The sequence below is a fragment of the Agelaius phoeniceus genome, chromosome 1 (assembly GCF_051311805.1).
Source record: "Agelaius phoeniceus isolate bAgePho1 chromosome 1, bAgePho1.hap1, whole genome shotgun sequence".
In the NCBI taxonomy this organism is placed as follows: domain Eukaryota; kingdom Metazoa; phylum Chordata; class Aves; order Passeriformes; family Icteridae; genus Agelaius; species Agelaius phoeniceus.
In genome coordinates this window covers 37,880,780-37,900,379 of record NC_135265.1, presented here as the reverse complement: position 1 = coordinate 37,900,379, position 19,600 = coordinate 37,880,780, and the positions used below count along the sequence as shown (strand labels likewise).

The 19,600-nt window shown below is 42.1% G+C and overlaps 4 protein-coding genes across 14 annotated transcripts in view; 2 read left to right on the top strand and 2 right to left on the bottom strand.

Moving 5' to 3' along the window:
* KAT2B (lysine acetyltransferase 2B) overlaps positions 1-671 on the bottom strand; it is a 40,581-nt gene extending 39,910 nt beyond the window's left edge. For 4 of the 9 annotated variants that reach the window (XR_013181845.1, XR_013181846.1, XM_077176610.1 and 1 more), the window contains exon 1: positions 205-669. Coding sequence is in view for 6 of the 9 variants with exons in the window: in XM_077176610.1 (XP_077032725.1) it covers positions 205-426 (222 nt within the window). In the remaining 3 variants the exon portion in view is untranslated. Of the gene's footprint in view, positions 1-204 lie in introns of all 9 variants that reach the window. The other 5 variants (XR_013181840.1, XM_077176641.1, XM_077176612.1 and 2 more) reach the window with 5 other exon arrangements.
* Positions 672-2,485: 1,814 nt separating this feature from the next.
* Positions 2,486-15,303, top strand: PP2D1 (protein phosphatase 2C like domain containing 1). Its single transcript, XM_077174698.1, is given in 11 exon segments — positions 2,486-2,533; positions 2,837-2,889; positions 3,314-3,434; positions 9,805-10,063; positions 10,066-10,180; positions 10,182-10,239; positions 13,917-13,944; positions 13,947-14,334; positions 14,555-14,598; positions 14,763-14,921; positions 14,924-15,303. Coding segments are annotated over 11 exon segments (1,383 nt in total). The 3' UTR covers positions 15,034-15,303.
* The window catches only part of EFHB (EF-hand domain family member B), a 54,318-nt gene continuing 37,533 nt past the window's right edge, over positions 2,816-19,600 (top strand). Inside the window, exon 1 of the mRNA XM_077176595.1 lies at positions 2,816-2,889. The gene's annotated coding sequence lies outside the window, so the exon portion shown is untranslated. The remainder of the gene's footprint in view (positions 2,890-19,600) is intronic.
* Positions 9,869-19,600, bottom strand: part of RAB5A (RAB5A, member RAS oncogene family) — a 21,937-nt gene continuing 12,205 nt past the window's right edge. For all 3 annotated transcript variants that reach the window (XM_054650265.2, XM_054650271.2, XM_054650278.2), the window contains exons 5-6: positions 19,056-19,149; positions 9,869-16,705 (exon numbers count right to left, since the gene is read on the bottom strand). In XM_054650265.2, coding sequence (XP_054506240.1) covers positions 16,590-16,705; positions 19,056-19,149 — 210 coding nt within the window. In that variant the 3' untranslated portion in view covers positions 9,869-16,589. The remainder of the gene's footprint in view (positions 16,706-19,055; positions 19,150-19,600) is intronic.

Genomic DNA, 19,600 nt, shown 5'->3' with positions numbered 1-19,600 from the left:
AAAAGCTCCGGGGGGAGCAGGATCCACCGGCACCGCCGTAGCCACCACTTCCTCGGGCAGCGCCGGGCGGCAGCCGGGCCGCCCCCGCGCCCGGCAGGGCACGGCCCTTCCTCACCGCCTCCCTCCCTTCCTCCCTCCCCTCCCCTCCCGTCAATCCCCACCCTCCGTGGGCGGGGGGGCTCCCGCGGCCGCCCGGCCGGGTACCTTGCAGGCGGAGTAGACGCCCAGCTTCTCCAGCTTCTTGGCCCGCGGCGCGGCGCGCAGCTGCGCCTTCTTCCCCGCGGTGCGCGCCGAACCAGCCCCGCCGGGGTTCTCGGCGGCGCTGCGGACCGGCCCCCCGGCGGCCACCCCCGCGGCGGCCGGGGAGCCCTGCTGCGGCCCGCCGCCGCCCGCCGCCCCGGCCCCGCCGCCGCCAGGCTCCGCCATGCCCGCGGCGCGGCGGCGGCCGCCCGTCCGTCCGGCCCGCCGGCGCGGCGCGGTGCGCCCGGCCTTGGACCCTCCCCTTCGCCGCTCCGCCGCCGGCGGCTGCTCCCGGGGGGGCGGGAGGAGGGACCCGCCGCTCCGCGGGCGGCTCCTGCCCCGCCGGCGGGGGTGGGGGGCCGGCACCCGCCTCCCGCCGCTGCGCACCGCAAGGGCGCGCCCGCCTCCCTCCCTCCCGCCCCCCCTCCCTGCGCGGGGGCTGCGCGGGGCGGGCGGCGCCCCCGCGGGAAGGGCGGCGGCACCCGCGGCGTGCGGAGCCGCTACGGAGCCATCCCGGCCCTCCGGGAGGCTGCGCGGAAAGTTGCCCTAAAAAGAGGCGGCATCGCTGGCAGTGTCGCACGGTCCCGAACCCCGGCGAGCCCGCGGTACTGCCGCAGCCGCCGTGGCCCCTCGGAGCGCCGCTACTTTGTTTGGCTTAACCATTGCCTTCCCACACTGTGTACTCTGCGGCCACCCTTGAAGGGTTCCGTCTTCTTCCCCAGATCATTTCTAATTGAATGTAAAAGTACGGGTCAGTTTGAAATACCGGCTAATTTAAAAACTCTCTGCTCAGTTTCTCGTGTCATGGTTCTGGGGCTTGGTTTTTTGTTATGTCCAGAAACAAGTGTTGAGAGCAGGTCAGTTCATACCTTAAAGGGATCACCCTTTAATTGAAAGTTAAATTAAGGAAATGGCCCTGCTCCAGAGAGCGCACTCCATGCACAGCAGCAAGTGCACCGGCTGCGAGGCGGTTCTGCCCCGCTGCACGTATGTAAAACCGTGGTTGAGCCGTGAGAAACCACAAATGGCAATTCCGTACTACGGCACCACGGTTTAAAGGGTTGACATTGAGGCTGGGCGTTTGCGTGGGATTTACGGTTCTTTGATGTGTGAAGCTAAACTATCAAAAAAGCAGTGTGAGTTTGGAGGGAAGTCCCAGCAAAGAGAGAGGGCTTTGCAGGCACAGGGCGTTGGCACCTTGCATGGGGAAAGCAAAAATAACTCTAGGTTTGTGCGAAGTAATATTTGGGGGGAAGGATGGGTGCCAAAACCCTGCGGCGTCCTTCTTCCCTTCGCAGCTCCTGGGGATATTTTCAAGCATGGTGTTATACAGCGAGTCGGCATATTCACGAAATTACAGGAAACCAGAATGGAATAAAATGAAGCATTTAATGAAACAGGGAGATCTGTTGTTTTTCTCTCTTTACTTATTTATATTTTTATTTCGCTGAGGTTTTCAAATCGGCAGCGTGTCGGTGGGGTGGGGGTCAGACCTGCGCCCCGGCCTCTGCCGCGGGCCGTCCGCAGCCGGGGTACCCCGGGGGTGCGCGTCGGGGCCGGGCTGGCTTCGGGCTTCCTGCAGCTGTGACAGCGACCCGTAAGATGGCTGCTGCCATCCCCGCCGCTTTAAGACGGACTGGTTAAGGTGGAGGAGCCGCTGCCCTTGGCGGTAGCAGCCTCAAGATTAATAGGAAATGAAACGTGATAAGAAAATCCAGTTTGTCTGGAATTTAGGAGAGAATTATCTTCGTCTTTTATTTTTAAATTTTTGGTGTAAGTGTCCGAATCACGTTTTAAAATAACAAATAGCCGCTGTATATTAGCAACCCCTAAGAAGCTCTTTGCTTGCATTTTCTTTATGCCGGTTAGGTTTCTTCTTTCGGACTTGAAAATGAAACTGTTCTTGCTTAGTTTCGCTTTCAGCTTTCCCACGACTCCTCCTCGGCAGAGCAAATGTTACGAGCAAAGAGCACATCTGGAACAACACGCTGGCTGCAATGGACCACTTAATATCCCCGCCTGAACATCGACTCCCAGTTATCCTGGGAGTTATGTACCTTTACACGCCCCTGTATGTTTTTCCTTTTTTGTTTTGTTTTTTTTACCCCAAACACCAGGTTCTCCTTTAACCAGGTAGATAATGATATTTAACCCAGCATTAAGTTTGCACACTTGCATGTAATGAATTACAGTTTTGGTATTGAAAATACATTTACTGCTTTCACACAGATGAATAACTCCACCGATGTGCATCAAGGCCACTCAGTGGGCATTTATGTCTGAAGCTGCACAGGTGAATGCTCACAGGATCACAGCCTAGGTGAACAACCTTATTCTTTAGGAACCTTAAAAGCCTGAAAACTTATTGCTTCCATGAAAGTAAAATCAAAGATGAAAGTTGTCAGGAAGCAAATAATTTTACTGCAGTTCCTTCTTGAATCCTCAAGAGCATGGCTGCCTGACAATGTCATGTCTCTTTTTTTCCATTATACCTTGATGCTCACCAGATAACCAGAAATGTAAGTCTACCAGCTTGTGGCTACAGATACAGTTACTATAGTAACATTTATAAACACTAATTTCACTACACTTGCAGACCTGCTGCCTGCTAGAAGCTGCTTTGAAAGAAATCACTCTAACTGTGAATAGGTAAGTTTTCCTCTTTCTTTTTTTTAACATGAAGCCTGATCATTGCTCACATTCTAACTTTATGCAAATATGTTGTTAAAAACAAAAAGAAAAAGAGCTTTACTTTGTCTTAAACTGCTCCAGTGAAAAGAAAAATATTACATTTAAAATTTTAACAAGACTAAGGAGCGAAAAGACAAAAAACAAACCCCTTATGCTTTGACATATGAGTGGACACGTGTCATTGTTGCATATATCCAGGCTGTTTTCTTCTCTTGGCTGAATTCAGAAGTGCAGCACATACTAATTTTCTAATTATAATGCATGCATAAACCTGAGCACCATGCAACCCCTCTGTTGCTTGGTTTTTGTCATTAAACATGAATATATTAAATTAGATTCAAACTCACAGTATTGTCTGAAAAACCCTCTCCACATTTTTCAGTTTCTGTCCTTTGGGGCATGTCAGTGGGTTTGCACAAGTTGAGCTGACTCTGAAACCCGAGTTGAGGAAGCACAGGTGGGAGCAGATGATCCTGCCTGTGCTGCTCAGCTCACAAGCTCAGGTGAGTAGCCAGGTGACTTCAGGAATGCTACTCATCTGCATCAAATTAGGGAAGCCAGGAGCCAGGTGAGACACAGGTGCCAGCTCATGTGGGTTTCAGGTCTCGCTCAGGCTGCTGATAGCCCTGAGGGGGATCCCTGCTCAGAGCCCATGCTCCCAGCAGATCAGACATGCATTTCACATTTGCTGCTCCTGCATGAATTCACCATGAACACCTGACAGGCTTAAATGCAAGAGCCTGTGTGTTAGTATTATTCCAAGGAGGCAAAGGAGGCAGCTGCATTCTCGAGTCACAAAAGAGGAAATCAAAATACAGTTCAGGGCGTGCCAGACTCCTGGTTATTACCAAGTTGTCATTTAGGGCTTTTGGGGCCTATCTTGCTCCCATAAATTAAAGAATGACTCAGTTAATAGCAGCCTAATGCTGAATGCTACTGCTCTGACAGGGACCACCCAGCCCACAGCTGAGCTCTGGGAGTCTACCCCTAACCCTCCTCCCTGTCTCACAACCCGGTCAGATCCAGCATGCCCAACCTAGCCTTGTCTCCCTCCTTTTGTTCAAGAGAGATTTTCTTCCAGTGCTCCCACCTGTTTTTACTCTTGCCATTCAATTCCAATAGGAAAAGCATAGCTCTTGCTCTTCCAGGGAACTTGTCTGAGTATGAAATCCTATTGTGTCCTTTCATTAGTGCATTCCTTGTGGGTGAGGTGGCCTCCCTCCTGGCCACCAGGCATTCAGGAGTGCTATCAATAATTTATGAATCACTGGAAGTATTAACAATACTAAAGTTTTGCTCATTAGGCTGCCTCTAGCACCTCGTCAGCTTCCCATGGTGCTTACATGTGACTCTAACAGCACAGACCTTCCCATCAGGTTTTTGCTCTGATAGGAAACCTCACACCCCAATTACCCAGTTTCTAAAGGAAAAAATGCAGAAAAATAAATGGATAAAATGTCATTTGCAACACCCATGGCTGCTCCAGTCACACAAATTTCTTGTTAGTGATGGACCATTTAGCAGTTTTTATATGCTTCTTACCCAGAGGATGCTCTTCCTGACTGCAGGGGACTCCAGACTTTTAGCAGTTTTTATATGCTTCTTACCCAGAGGATGCTCTTCCTGACTGCAGTCAGACTTTTGATTTAATCCAAACCAAGTGAGAAAACTAAAGGCTGGAGTCACTCCTGCCTTTGCATAATTTGTGTGTGTGAGGTCCAGAAGATGTTTGTTGAAGTTATTTAGCCATCAGCAGTCACTGCATAGGCTTACACTGTATTATTTTATGGTAATGAGAGCTCTGGATCTCTTCTTGCAAACATGGGATGTAATACCTATTTTTCCCTTGCCTTCTCTTTGACTCCCCACAATTCTTTTGTTTATTCCTTTCTCTAATGCATTTTTATGTTCTCTCTATTCCTTAATTGCAGGCAGAGATCCCTGCAAACCTCTGGGACTCCACTTGGTGCATTTTGACTGCTTGTGCCATGTAGGGCAGGTTATTTGGTGGAAGCCTGAAATACCCCTGGGAGACTGGCACAGGCACTGCTGGCAGGGATGGGAGAGAAAGGGCCTCCTTTCTCCTTTCTCCAGGTGCCAGCCAGCACCTTGATACAGAAATAATATCTATGTCAGTGTTGTAAGATGAAGTTTCAGTGGCCTAAGCACATCTGGTTGTGCAAACCCAGTCATGAGCCTTCTACATATCTGTTGTATGAGGGACCACCTGGAAATCCTAGATTTTCCAGGAACTAGAGACACACCCATAGGCACCACTGCCAACGAGCAGCAGAAACTAAACAACTAAAAACTTCCATTTGGACTGACTGTAATAGTGAAAAATGCAGAGCAACCCCAGGAGTACAGCACCAACCCCAGCTGGGGATCTGTGGGGTGAGGGAGGCAGGATGTCAGCAGGAGTGCAGAAGGCACAGTTACATTATCACCACCCATCTTCTACCTTCTGCCACAGCTTTCTTTGTGGGTCCCCAAACCCTCACATCCCTCACCTCCTGTGCCAAGGCTGGCAGGCTCACCATCCTCACTCATTGTTTCACGGCTTCTCTGCCCCACACAGGCCCTTGGGAGATAGCAAACTGCTACTTCTGCCTCACTGAGACTGACCCATCTATGAGGAAGAGCTGCAAAATATCTGGAGTGTAGAAAGAGCTGGTTTGTCGTTGTTTCACTACTCCCATTTCCCATTTTGATGCTTCCTCCCAGTTGAGGAGCTGCAGCTCTGCACAAGTGGACAGTGTCACAAATTATAACTCTTGCCCAAGAAGACCTAATGATGGGGACTCCTATTTTATAGGGTGGCACAAAACCAGAGGGCCTGGAATCCCGGGATTCCAGTTTTGGACAACACTTTAGGAGACAAATAAGGAGACTAATTAACTTAATTTATTCCATAATTATTTTAATTATCGATCACTTCCTTCTTTCTTACCTACTATCAGGTTTACAGGTGGGAGTACAGGATTCCAAGTCCTGAATGCAGGCTCTGCCCCTGGCATTCTCCTGTGACTCACAAGTTTGCCCTTATCTCTTCCCACACCTGTCATAACTAGACTTTCTTGAAGCTGCATCACTGCTTCTGGGGATGCAGTAAGTAGGCTATACATGCACACCTAAGTTGACTCACTTGGGAGAAGATGTCTTGCTCCTTCTGCACCATTCCCTCTGTGGATGGTTTTAGAGAATGAGGGGATCAGTTCTGATAAAAAAATACTGGAAGGTATAGGGCATGGCTCCTGGGTTAGCAAATTAGTTTGTTTTTTCATGTGAAGACTTTTTCAGAGGCCTTATATGAGTTTAAGGAAGGCTTTGTAAGGGTTTTCATGTAAAATATTTGCTCTTTGCTGCTTTGGCCAAAGATGACCACGTGAACCTGGGACCTGCTAAGGCAGCATCCCCCAGCAGAGGGTGGCTCCAGCTGTGCAGCAGGGCATGAGCTGCACAGCCACACTGCACCAGACCAGTGCTGATGCCTCACTGCCCACCCTGGGTGGCTCCTTGACACATGCTGGTGGCATCAGGCACCCTGCAGCTCAGGGATAGTCCTGGCCATGATGAGAGTCTCTGTCATGGTTGCTGTATGTGGGTGTGATGCATTCACAGTTTTCCAAGGGAGGTGCTCTGCAAGAACTGGGCTCTGAAGGTGTGGAGGCAATGAAGCCATGTCCTGGTGTCACAGGCACATGGGAAGGAGAGGACTGAGAGGGAAGCACAACCTGAGACATGAGCAATAAGTAAATAAGTACATCAGGAAAGCAGGAAAAGACAGGCAAGGAAGCTGGTGCTCATTCAGCAAGAATTTGTTTATATGTACTAGATGATAATATTTTGATGAGAAACTCAGGGAGACCATGACCTCCATTTTACATCCCACAGTCCTTCTCTGCCTTGTCCCATCACCCACAGGCAGGCAGGCAGGCAGGCATCTTTCCAGCACTGGTTTCAGCATCAATAACAGTCACCATTTTCTAAGACCACAAGTATGTAGCAAATAATAAAACCCCCAAACCTAAGAGAGGAAGGAGTTCAGGCCTGGAGATTGTGCAAGCTAAGTTCTGACTGTGTCAAAGGGAAGTGAGGAAGAAGCTCTCTCTGGGTGGAGATAGGAACAACATGTGTCAAAGGGAGATAACTGCATATGGGACTTGTCTGTTCAGATACAACTCAGATCCTCCATCCTCAAAGCTCAGGAACATCTTCCATCTTTGGTAATTAAAAAAATGATGATTGTAGTGCCAAACTGCAGAAACAGAAAATAATCTTGCCTTACCTTATTAACAGCAAGCAGCTCCAAGTGTCATAGCTAGAAAGGTTTTCCAGAAATATGAGATTTACTGAGACAATGGTATCATCTGCCATATAAGCCTCATGCTCTGCCTCATTCTGCCCCTTTTAGACAGGCCAGTGTATGGCAGACTAAGCTCTGACCAGGAGGCTCTTTGTTATGACACACAGTAAATACAATTTTTTTGCCCTTGAAAACACATAGAATCTCAAACTGTGGTTCACTCCCCATTCTTCTACATCTAATTTCTTTTTATCTGCTTCTATTTTCATCTCAGAACATTAAACTGTGTTGGGTTTTGGCTCCCTAAATAGGCACAGGGAAACTGCAGTGAGCTAGAAAGCTGAATTTTATCTTTCACTGTGAGGCTGGCAGTGCTTTAGCTTGGTGTATTGTGCTGTCAGTATCTCACTGTTATCCTTTAACCTGACAGCAAAAAACCTCCCAGTCTGTATTTGTTCCTGATGAGAGACATACAAGGAGAGAAGGACATATAGACTAATCTTTTTACTTCATTAGAGATCAGCAAAGCAAATGTTTCTTATTTTATATCTTTACAAGGTTTTTAGCTATTAACATAAGCAATTTATGCATAGCATAAAAAATTAACATCAGGGCTGCCCTTTTAATAATTATAAGCAAAGTTATTGCAACTAAAGAGTTACAGCCTATCCTGCTACATGAATTATTATGTATATTATCCTGGTTATTTACACATTGTAATTAACTGGGACTGTTTTGGTGCTTTGAAAATGTAATTTCTTAGCACTTACAGCCACTTATGGAGATACAAACCCATGTAAAATGTGTGTTAAGAAATTCAGTTTGCTGAGATCAAACTAACATTTTGCTGGAAGTTACCCATTTCCTGTATCTAGTCCAAGGGGCTTTTATATACACTAAACATAAAATGGGCTACTATATAAAAGACTGACAAAAAATAGCTTACCAGGTGTTTTGTATACATTAGTCCTAATTTCTCTCAGGCTTGAATGCATCGTTGTAATGAAAGCATTGAAAAGTCTTGTGACATCTCTGTCTCAAATTCAAATTATGCAGAATAAAGGAAAAGGGATCTGCACAAGCAGCTTTACCCATGCACCTCCTCACCTTTCCCTGCTGGAGAGGTGCAGCATTTTCAGAGGAGTCTGATGTTCACCTCTTATAGAGAGACACTTTCCTATAAACTGATCCTACAGCAGATTGAGAGTTGTAGCCAGCTGCAAGCCACCTCTGGAAGGATAAGCTATCTAAACTGTCATAAAGGGTTTTTAAGTGGCTCTGCATAATATCAGAAGATATGTTGTAATTGATCTACCTCAGCTGATCAGAGGCTCTTGATTCATTAATTCATTAAGATGTATTAGGATTAATTTCAGCTAAAGGAGGTTAGGGCTTTGACTTTAACAACATTTTATCTAACTGCCATGACAGAAAAGAGGCACACATTGAAACACAAACTGCAGAAATCCTTATAATACAGAGGTGATGGAGACAAGTAGTGAGACCAAAAAAAAAAAATACACTGCTGCTAAACTATCTTCCTTTGCCCTGGTGATGAATTATCAGCAGTTAACAAAGGTTAACTAAGACAGAAATCTCGTAACAGAGAATACAACAGCACATGCATTTTTGTCTGATTTTTCTCATCCATAAATGCTAGATACTAAAAAAAACCCATAATCAACTTGAATATAAACACTGTGTTTTCATACTTAGTAGATGCATGAAGTATAGGCTGGCAAGCTTAGCTGCTCACATGGTGTCAGGATTTTGTGTTATGGTGTCTGTGCATGTATATCACGTGCTGGTTTAGGGGGAGAGGATGTTATGCAAGCAGCAGTTCATACTGAAATTTTCCAAGCCTGAAGCAGAAATCACTTGGGAAAAAATTCTAGGTAAAATGGCTTAGCTGTTCCTGAGAATAGGGTTTGGAAAATATGTTGTTTTGAATGTATTAAGCTAAAAGGTTTTTTTTTTCTAGAGAAGCTCCAAGACGGTCAGGTTTTAAACTACCACTTGGCAATTTGGCTGAAATGGCATCAGCAGTGCTTCTTTTCATTCTTGTCAGTTTGCCCAAACCAGAGCAAGTTACAATATTTAGAAAGCAGCATCAGTTTGCCCATGCCAGGTAGAGACATGCCAATGTGCAGGCAGTAAATTCAGACAGGTCCCTCTGTGCCACCAGGGCTCTGTCAGGAAACACCTTGCTCAGAGGCTCTACAGCTCTGATCCTTGGCTTGGCAGCACCAGGTGCCAGGCCTGGAACAGCACTGGGGGGAGCAGAGTGAGGCGAGAGAGACTGAGCTGATGGGGGACACTGGAGCAAGGAGCTGCAGAGGAAGAACTGGAGGTACAGGGGGCAGGGGGAAGCCACAAGCTCTGGCTGGAGGACAGGTAGAGAAGCTGGTGCTGACTAGAGTCAGGTCCTTGCAGGGCCGAAATTCTACAATGCTAAATTCTCTGAGACACACAGGCAGAAGGTTCATTACTCACTTGAATTCCTTGTGGATAATCCCACTCCCACATTTTGTGATCTTGCCAATATCAACAATCCCGGTACTTCTAAGAAAGTAAATAATTCTTTAATAAAAGCATTACTGATTTGCTAAGATAAAAATTCCACATGGCAGAGAGACATGGAAGACAGGTTTATTGTGCTGGACAACCATGAAAGTAGGTCAGATACATGCTTTCTGCAGATTCTTGATGGCTGTCACAGTGTGACAGCTACAGAAACAATTGTAGCAAAGCTTCCACTTCTATTTCTTAAACAGCTTTCTCACATGGATTCCTCCCACAAAAATAAAAATGACAAAGAGCAAATTCTAGAAATTTTGCCAGACTAATCAAGCAGATTACAGGGAAAAAGAGAAGAACCAGGCAACGAGGAGACCAACGAGACCAGTCTATTATGAAAGCGTATGCTAAGTCCTTTTGGAGAATGCAGATTTTTACAGCTGGGAAGGAATGAGGTTTCCAAAGGTCACTGGAGTGGCTGTTCAGTGGGAAAATAATTCCTAGAGAAGAGATGGATGGCACTGGGGAAGAAGAAAGAAAACATCCTGAAAACAACACACACAGCCCGTTAGCGAGGACAGCCAAAGGTGTTGCTGGGCTACTGCACGTTGCTATTATAGGTAAGTATATTCCACACCAGGATTTTTTTTCCCTTCATCCAATTAAGGAAAAAAAAAAAAAAAAAAAAGGCAAAAAGCAAGCCTAAATTAATCTAGACATTTGTTGGCAGTTGGTATCTGGAGATAAAAGGCAGCAATTCCTTTAGCTTGACAATATGAAGGAGACATGATCAATTCCCTCACAACTGATACTGCTATCAGACAATAGTATCAATAGTATTCAGCTTCTTAGATAAGTAGCCTGAGCACAATATTTGAATTAAAGCATTTAACTCAATTTACTAACGTAAAAGACATAGGAAATATTCCATAATACACAAGTCACCTCTATAAGAATAGTATGTTTTTGTTTTTCTTTTTAAATCAAGAGGTTTAAAGTGTCATCACTTTAGGACAGGCTTCTGATTTTTGACGATTCCAAGTCCTTCTATCAATGAAACATGCTTAAGATATTCTTTTAATTAATTTGTTTCATTGGACTAAGTGTCACCACATTTTGCTACCAGCAAATTGAAAACATAATTTGAGGGAATAATCTGAATTATTACTTTCTGAAATAGGAATCTGTTGTATTTTACTCTTATGAAAGAACTATTCAGACCTGTTTCCTTATGAAGTAGAACCTTGCTTTTCTTTAGTGCAGAATCAGTTATTTATTACAATCAGAAACTATGATACATTCCTAATGCTTCTTCACCCACCCCTGCTACAGCGGACACTAGAAAAGCTCTTGCAGACTGGCAACTCCAGTCATTGTATCTTCCCACCTGGTAATTTTTGTTACCAGTTAAGCACCCTCCTGTAGGTAAAACAGCTGTGAGATTACAAGCAAGATACTTGCTTTCCCACAAAGGAGCACACAAGTAGAGTGGGGAAAAAAAAAGCAGAGCATGTATAAAAAAAAGCAGGGGGGTGAAGAGTTCCAAATGGATTTGTGTCTGCAGCTACATTCTCTTCCAGCCTCTGCCTGAAGCACATGCCCAGCACTACATCACTTCTCTATCACTCTCCTTGGCATTAGTAAGGAGTGGGCTGACACTGCAGCTGACATCAGAGGCACTCTTTCTTCTGTGATGTGTGCATTCACGCAACTTGTAAGACTTCTTCATATTTCCCCATATGAAATTTGACCAAAATTAATGAAGAGGGTCAAATATCAGTAGAAAAAGGGAGAACCATTTGAGAGACTTCATTGTGGTCAAGACAAAAAAAAAAAAAAAAAAAAAATCACGTTCTACATTTGAAAAAAACAATTCCAGATTGAAAAAATACTTTTCCTTAAGAACAACTTGCCCTCATCTGCCAGCCTGAGAAACACTGTAAACCAACTTTATCATGCACTGACACTGCTCTAGGTAACTGTGGTGTATCCCATAATCTCCATTCTTCAATGCTTGCTGCTACTACAGCTGTACTTTACCTCAAATAAGCTTTCTGCAGCTATGTGACCTTGACTGGTACAGGTATCAAAACAGGTAGTTCAGCACCAGCCCACCTGTTCTTTCAGGAAATGCAGTCACACCTTTACTGGAATACAGCATTAACTCACAAAAAGGCTGCAGTGTTTTCAGAGGCATTTGTTTCCACCTTATTGGAAACATATTTTATTTCAAAGAGATTGATGAAGGCAAGAACTGAGGCTGGGTGAATTCTTTACCAAATTGCTTCTGGGTCTTGTTACCTGCCTCACCCATTCCTTACAGAGAGGGTTTCATGCTGGTTGCAATTAAGGATAACATAAATTCAAGCTCTGCTAACAAGTTAAGGTTTGAAGTTCATCACAGGTACTTTAAATCTTTTATGATTAAAGTCCACATTTCTGAACCACTGCTAAATACACATTTATTTAATCTAATACAATTAATTTTCCACCAAATGTACCACATCAAAGGAAAGCATTCACGCAACATCAACTTCCATTTTTCCCCAAGGAGTGCATTCTTACATAAGTACAGACATGTTTCTTCAGCTCCAGGTAAGCAACTAAAGAGGATGGTCAGATACAAGGAGCAGGAGCTGGTGACATGGGCCATCTTCTTCATTTAGTCCCATATTGATAGGTCAGCTAAGTTTTGTTGACTCTTTTGCCCTGTCTCTGGTTTGCAGACAAGAGAGACTTGCATTCAAAAGAGACTTTAAGATTAAAGATTTTACTCTTTCTTGCAGTCAGATTGTTCCACATGGGTTATATTATGGCCTTGGGCAGGCATACAGTTGGTGGTCTTGCTCCAAGGGTTTAAAGGATATTTTACACATTCTTCTAGAAAATGGAAGATGGAAATCAGAGGAAGGAAGGGGAAACAAGCACAAGGAAACATACAGAGCACAATTTAAGGCATCTAAAATTTATAATTAATTAAAAAGGTGCATCCTTCAGTTTGGTATTTTGAATCACTTTCTGATTTAAGGCAGAAGAAATCTGCCTTCACAGACTAGACTCAGCTGTCTCCTACACTCGATGATGCCAATACTGCCCAAGAAACACAATTACTGTGTACACAATGCCTACTCATACACCCTTTTCAGAGATCTGTGCCCCAGTCTAGCCAGATGTTATTAAAAATACAATATAAATGAACACACTGCAGCCAGCTTCATGCCTAGAAAGTCACCACATCCCAAGGAAGTTCCTTCTGCCTGGCATTGCTTTTACCCTTATGACAACACATCGGAGGGGACTGAACACCTCCCCTAACACAAGAAATGGTCTCCCAGGGCAGGCACAGAGGATCTCAAACTACACAGCACTTTGGTTCAGAGCTCTTTCCTTAATGCTCTGCACTCAAATCTGACATGACCAGCCTCCCGCAGTGCTGCAATTACTAACACTTTTAATTCTCAGATTTCAGAAATGTTGAGGGACAGGGAAAATACCTCTTCCTACTAAAGCCAAGAAATTAGTCCTCAACTTCCCATAACGACTAAGAATTCTTGCTCCCTTGGGTGCCTCAACCAAGGGATTTAAGGCATCCTGTAAGTAAACAGTAAATCCTACATCATGTCCAAATTATTTTCAAGTACTAGAATTTGTAGGCTGCCAGAAACAGTTTGAGCTGAAACTTCTTGCTGAGTTCATTCAGACACTTGAAAGCACATGTTCTCATAGGAGAAGTATTTGAGAAAAATAGAGAAGTTGCACCTTGACAAGAGTGCATATTTTTCATATTAGACTGCACTTTAAGCTGAATGAAATGTCACCTAAGACTCCTCTCAAGAGTTTTTTTGCAGTCAAGTGATTTAAGATTCCAGAACAGTCTTCTAAGAATAGAAGGGGAAAAACCACAGAAAACTTTGCTGTAAAACCAGAAACAGATTCAATGATGGACATATTGTTGCCTGTGAAGTAGATTATTAACTGTGATCTTAGGTTTTTTTCCCAGTCCTTAACAAAACGCTGATACTGTAACAGCAGTATCTTTTAAAAAAACCAGTATGCTATAAATACTATTTAAACTTCAGATGATGTACGTGCAGTCTTACATAAAAACAGAGTCATGTCTCCTAAGAGCACAGCACTTCTAATGTGAGAGAAAACACTTCAGAATGGTGGAAACATCAGCACTAATAAACCAGATTTGTAGAGGGATACCTGAGAACTACAAGGGCTCTTGGACATCACAGAGCTCCAGTAAAAAGAACATCTGTTATATCTGTACTTCATACTGCATCTGTCCCTATAAATGTTACTTGCCAGTTTCTTATTTTGACTTCTAACGGGCTTCGAGGGGTTATGGATTACCTGAAGTACTTGCACCAACTCTTAACATTCACTCATTATTTGAGAATGCATGAATGCTGTTCAACAAAACAGGACCTCGTATGTCAGTGTCTAGTATCCCTTACTGGAGACAACTTTACTGACTCAAGCATTATTAATCATCTGCAAGATAGAATACAGCTATTTTATTCCAATCAAAGTATTTTTCAGAGTGACTCAAAAGGCAACCTGAAACAAAATCAGTGAAAATGTTCTGGGAAGAATTACAGGCATAGTAAAAATGGAATTCTTAATAAGAAAACCCATGACCACAAAAATCAACCTAATCCAGAACTGTCTCTTTTTAGTACCAATGAAGTAAATTCAAAGAACAGAGATACACTGCTCCAATTCTAACACACAAGGTGACTCTGAAGAACTCAGTTTGACAACAGAAATTTTTATCCAAGTTTTCATCCACAGTGAGACTTCAGAGCAAGAAGAAACCAACACTTTCTGTGCAACAGGTCCAAGTCACAGCTATAAGCAGCTGCAAAATAATGTGCTGGCATCAAGGTCTAAAGCAATGAAAATGCCCTCAAAACAGACAAAACCACGCCATCTAATTCTGACTCAAATACACAGCTGGCAGAAAAAAATGGACTCCAATTCATTTTGTGACAAACTGCAGGTGATGTTGGTCAAGAACTGCTAAAGACTGTATCACCACTGGGTTCTAAACCACCACCACAGTTTGAAAAAGACACAAAAATGTACCCAATCAATTGCAAATCACAAGCTGCAGAGGAGACACAGTCAGCTCAGAGACACTGCAATGCAACAAGTCACCTTGTGAACAACTGGCAAAGACTGCATTAGCTGCAGGTTCAAGAGACAATATTACTATTTTGATCATACTTCTAAATGGATGTGATAAGATACCCAATTACCTCAACATTTAAAGATTTATACAGGATAACTGGAGTGCCACAATATATATATAGGACAAGCTTATATTTAGCTGTGCCATGAATTTATTGAAAGCATCTTAAATGCCGACCCATACAGTGAATCAGACATCTTGTCTGGAACTGTACAAATGCAGTAAAACCTCCTGAAACTCCCAATAAGAACCAGTAATCAAAATTTTTTTAAACCACTTTATTCAAACCTGAGCACCTCAATATAAAACTAAACACTGGTGAACTGTCATTTTTCTTGCTAAACCCAGATTACTGCAAATTTAAAATCTGCACAAGTAAGTTTCTATCAGTTCAACATTTAAATAGACTAATTCATCTCTTCTGACACACTTTGTAGATTTCATATAATGAAAATAACTAAAAGAATTAGTGCAATATACTGGACTGATCAAAATAAAATGTACTTTGGAAAACAAAGTTGCAAAGTTCATTACTGACAGACAGCAGTACTTATGTTACAGATACAGGAGCATCATTTATTACTGTTCTAGCCATAAAGGAAGAACTCAGAACCCCCTTTGATTAGAGAGGAAAAAAGTTAGCTTTAAGTAACTGTACATTCTGTATACCTTTAAGCAACTCTTAAATATTACAGAAAGTATTAAACAAATGTAGACTACAATGCAGAGTACCTATTTACAGTACATTAATATCCAAATTTAAAATCAAGTTGGATGTACATAATCGTTAGTGCACTATTTTTTTTCCTTAGGGGAAAAACAAACTGTAATGGCCAGCAATGATCAGAAACAAGAAAGAAGTCACAGACACCGAGTTTGTTGTGGTTTTACTTGAAGAGCTCTTACAGTTTGTAGAGGACAAAAAACCCCATATCCTAAGTTGTAGAGTTGAATTTACTGGTCTGTACCCTCTGAATAGATTAGAAATGAAGTTAGACTTGATTCATCACTAATTCATTAAGATAACTAACTGGGTTGATATAATTTACATACAGTGTACCAACTAAAACTCCACTTTCTGGCAAGCATAGAATTCTTAAAATTGTTAATGCAAGTATTATCTGTAATAAAATTATTAACCTATGGAATGTGTAACTAAACAGTGGATACCTGCAGAAACAACTGGTTGCATCAATACTGCAAATAAGTTTAAGTAATTTTTAGACCCTGTTTCTAAGGAGGTTTTAAAGCACAATTGAGAATTATGAAAAGACCCAATTCTATTTATTATAACAGTGATCAGTATTGAGGCTACAGGAACTGGCCAATTAGGTCCACAGAAAGTAGTTCTTCTACACCTCTAATAATAACAACTGATTTTTAAAACCTTTCAACTGAAGGAAGTTTATTCCGCCTCCATCTCTCCTCTACTGCTGAAACATTACAGCCAGTGGTGGATACATGCATGTTAAAATTTTAGGTGAAAAGAAAACTCTGTATCATGAACTTGACTATTATTGTAAGTCTCTTCGCTGTTTGGAAGCTGTACTGGACCAGGTTAAGCACTCCAATTCCATGGTTATTAACAGTTAGGAAGCAGAAGAATATTCAGAACAGTTTAAAGCAATTGATCTTTTAGTTACTACAACATTGACTCTTGGGTGGTTGTGTGGGTTCGGTAAGGTCTACTCCTCTTCCTCTGGCAGAGCTGGCTCCTGCATTCTGTGGTTCATTCTTGGGCAATTTTTTTGCTGTAAGGTGAACAGGAAGTAAGAGTTAAACCTGAGATTTTACTAAGATTAAATCACCTGAGTAAACAGAACAACACATAATAGGCATATCAGTGTACTCATTATATAATCTGATTTGATTCGGTGCACTGGTAATAAAAGAAGTGAAGACACTTCTTAATGATTAGCTACTTTATGATTTCCAGGAGTAAAATGGCATTGGTAACCTGAGCAGTAAAATGTATCTGCACAGGTGTGCTATGCCAGTAAATGACAGCTCTTGTGGGAATCCACCCACACAGAACAGGCTTTAAGATCAGGATGTTAGTGCAAAAAGATACAGAAACATTGAAAAGGCAGAAAACACAGACAGAAATGGGTCAAATAATTCCCAGATATGCAACCAGTATAAGTGTTTGCAGACAACATATAAAATGGCCCTCAACACCAGATCAAGCCACTCCTGTTTTTTTAAAGCTGTCTCTTCTCTTCAGTTCTTATCAGTCAATTGACTGGTAATTTCTTTGTTGCCCTTGTAGCTCCAAGGTTCCTCCTCAGTCTTAACACAAAAAATAAGGGTGAAAGCTGTCACCCTTCTGAGCAGTAGCTTCTCCTGGATTTCTCTCCATCAGAAAATTGCTAAGTTCTACACAAAAGGACTTCCATGGGCCTATCTTACCAGGGCCCAACAACCACCCTTGCTCTATAGTTTGGATGAATGGTTTCACTCCAAAGTAATTACTTTGGTCAGTTTTTAGAAGAGCTTTTTCTAAAATGAATGAAACCCAGCCAAGAAACAGCAGAGCAGACATCAACATGCTGTGGTACCAGATAACCTCAGGGTGCTGGGCAAAAGGGTGGGCCACAGGGATCCTCTGATATCCCCTCCAAGCTGGGCTGTTCTACAGTTCTGTGGTAAAATCCAAGAATCCACACAGTACTAAGCTGCTGAGCCACTACAAAGGGTCAATGCACCAATAGAAAAATGTCTTCAGAGCAATGTTTTGGATTCTAGAACTGTATCTAGAACTGAATTAGCATTGGGAATTTTTAACTGGGAGTTCTGAATGAGTGCTGCAGCAGTCAATTTAGAAGCAGCTGCAGCTTACATCCAACAATTCTTTCAACATTCTCATTTTTCATTTTCTCTCAGCTTTAAGATCATATTTATACATGGTCCTGAGGATTGCATCCATATTTTGCAGGCCATTCCAAATTACATGCAATACTCATAACCTCATAACCTTTCCATTCAGAGTCTACTGCTGTACATATCTTGTTCTGATGCACTGACAAAGCTGAATTTCACCCCACTGATGCAAAATTCTCAGATGGCCAAAAAACATTGCAGACAAAACACACAGTTACTAACTGGGCATTTTTTCCCTCAAATTTACTTTATAGGCTTCATTAAAATATGGAGGCAAGAATTACTGTTGATGTAACAAATTTTTTTAAAAATCAGATTTTGGGGATTTTTTTGAACAGGAAGCAACCTGCACCATTAAACATAATCTTGAAATTTCACCAGAATAGTACAGTTGAGCATTTCTGTATCATTAAATGCAGGACTATCTTGAACATTTATGAGAAAAATATACTTTCCTGTCAGACAGTTAAGTGTCTGTGTCTATCCCCCTTTTTCAATTATTTACAGTTAATATGAAGCAAGTACTTCTTATAAAGTGTTGCTGATAATTTAATTTGCATCTGCTGGAAGTTTGAAAGACACCAAAAACTACCTCCTGCTCTCCTGGTTTGGAAAGTAGAAGATTAAGACCTCTTTAAAAACATTTAATTTTAACATCAATGATGTTTTTTCACATAAAGCAGGTTAGAGAGGTGCAAAAAACAAAACAGATTGAGTAAGGTTATTTGATGCTATACATTACTACTACCCATTAGGAAAGCATCTACTATAATTAAGATAACTACTAAATAGATTAGTGGCCAGCCTAAAAATGAGTATTTTTCTTCCACTTTCAGAAGTCTATTAACAACTAAATACAATTTTGGGTATCAATGGAACTCAAAAGTTCTTGGTTTATACTTACTACTACATGCTAGCATCTTTACAGAAATCCCTAAGATTATGTTAAGTTAAAAATATGAGTAGATCTACTTTTCACATGCAACATCCTTTACTTATAACTTGGACACTGAATTTAAGCACACATTGCCATCTTTGGCACAGCTTTTGGATTTCAGATAGATGCTTAAATAAAATTAAACAAATGAAAGGGAGAAAGAACACTTCAATACCAAAAATAATTTACATGAAAAACAGAGATCTTAGGTTAGGAAGATTGCCATGGTCTGAATCTCATGAAAACCATTCCCTTTAAAGTTCTCATTTTGTTCACAAACTCACCAATTGCCATGAATATTTCATTTACGTTCATAGATGTTTTGGCAGACGTCTCCATGAACAATAGGCTGTTGTCATCTGCATAAGCCTGTGCTTCCTGAAAGTTAAAATAAGAATACATTTCTTTTTTTTTTTCTTATGAAGTAAATTCATACAATCATTACACACTGTACTTTAAATTGCTACAAAAAAACAATCTCTACAGCATTTTGAAAGAAAGACAGTTTGTGGAAACACTCCTCTGACAAATTTATACACCAGCTATGGAGAAGTTACAATTTCACCAATCAGTTAAACAATTTTAAGTGGAATCTTAAAGATCCCTACTAATCTTAAAAATATCCAGGTGGAAAAATCTCAGACAAAACTAAATAATAAATGAAAATATTTATGAAAGAGATAACCCCAATGCAGAACATTAGCTCTGATAGTAAGAACAAATAAGCTTCAAAAGTGCCATCAAATGTCAGTGAGTCCATTATTACCCTGGAAAAAGGCAGTCTGTGAACGATCTTGAATCTTTCAACCACTGAGGCAGATGGATCAGA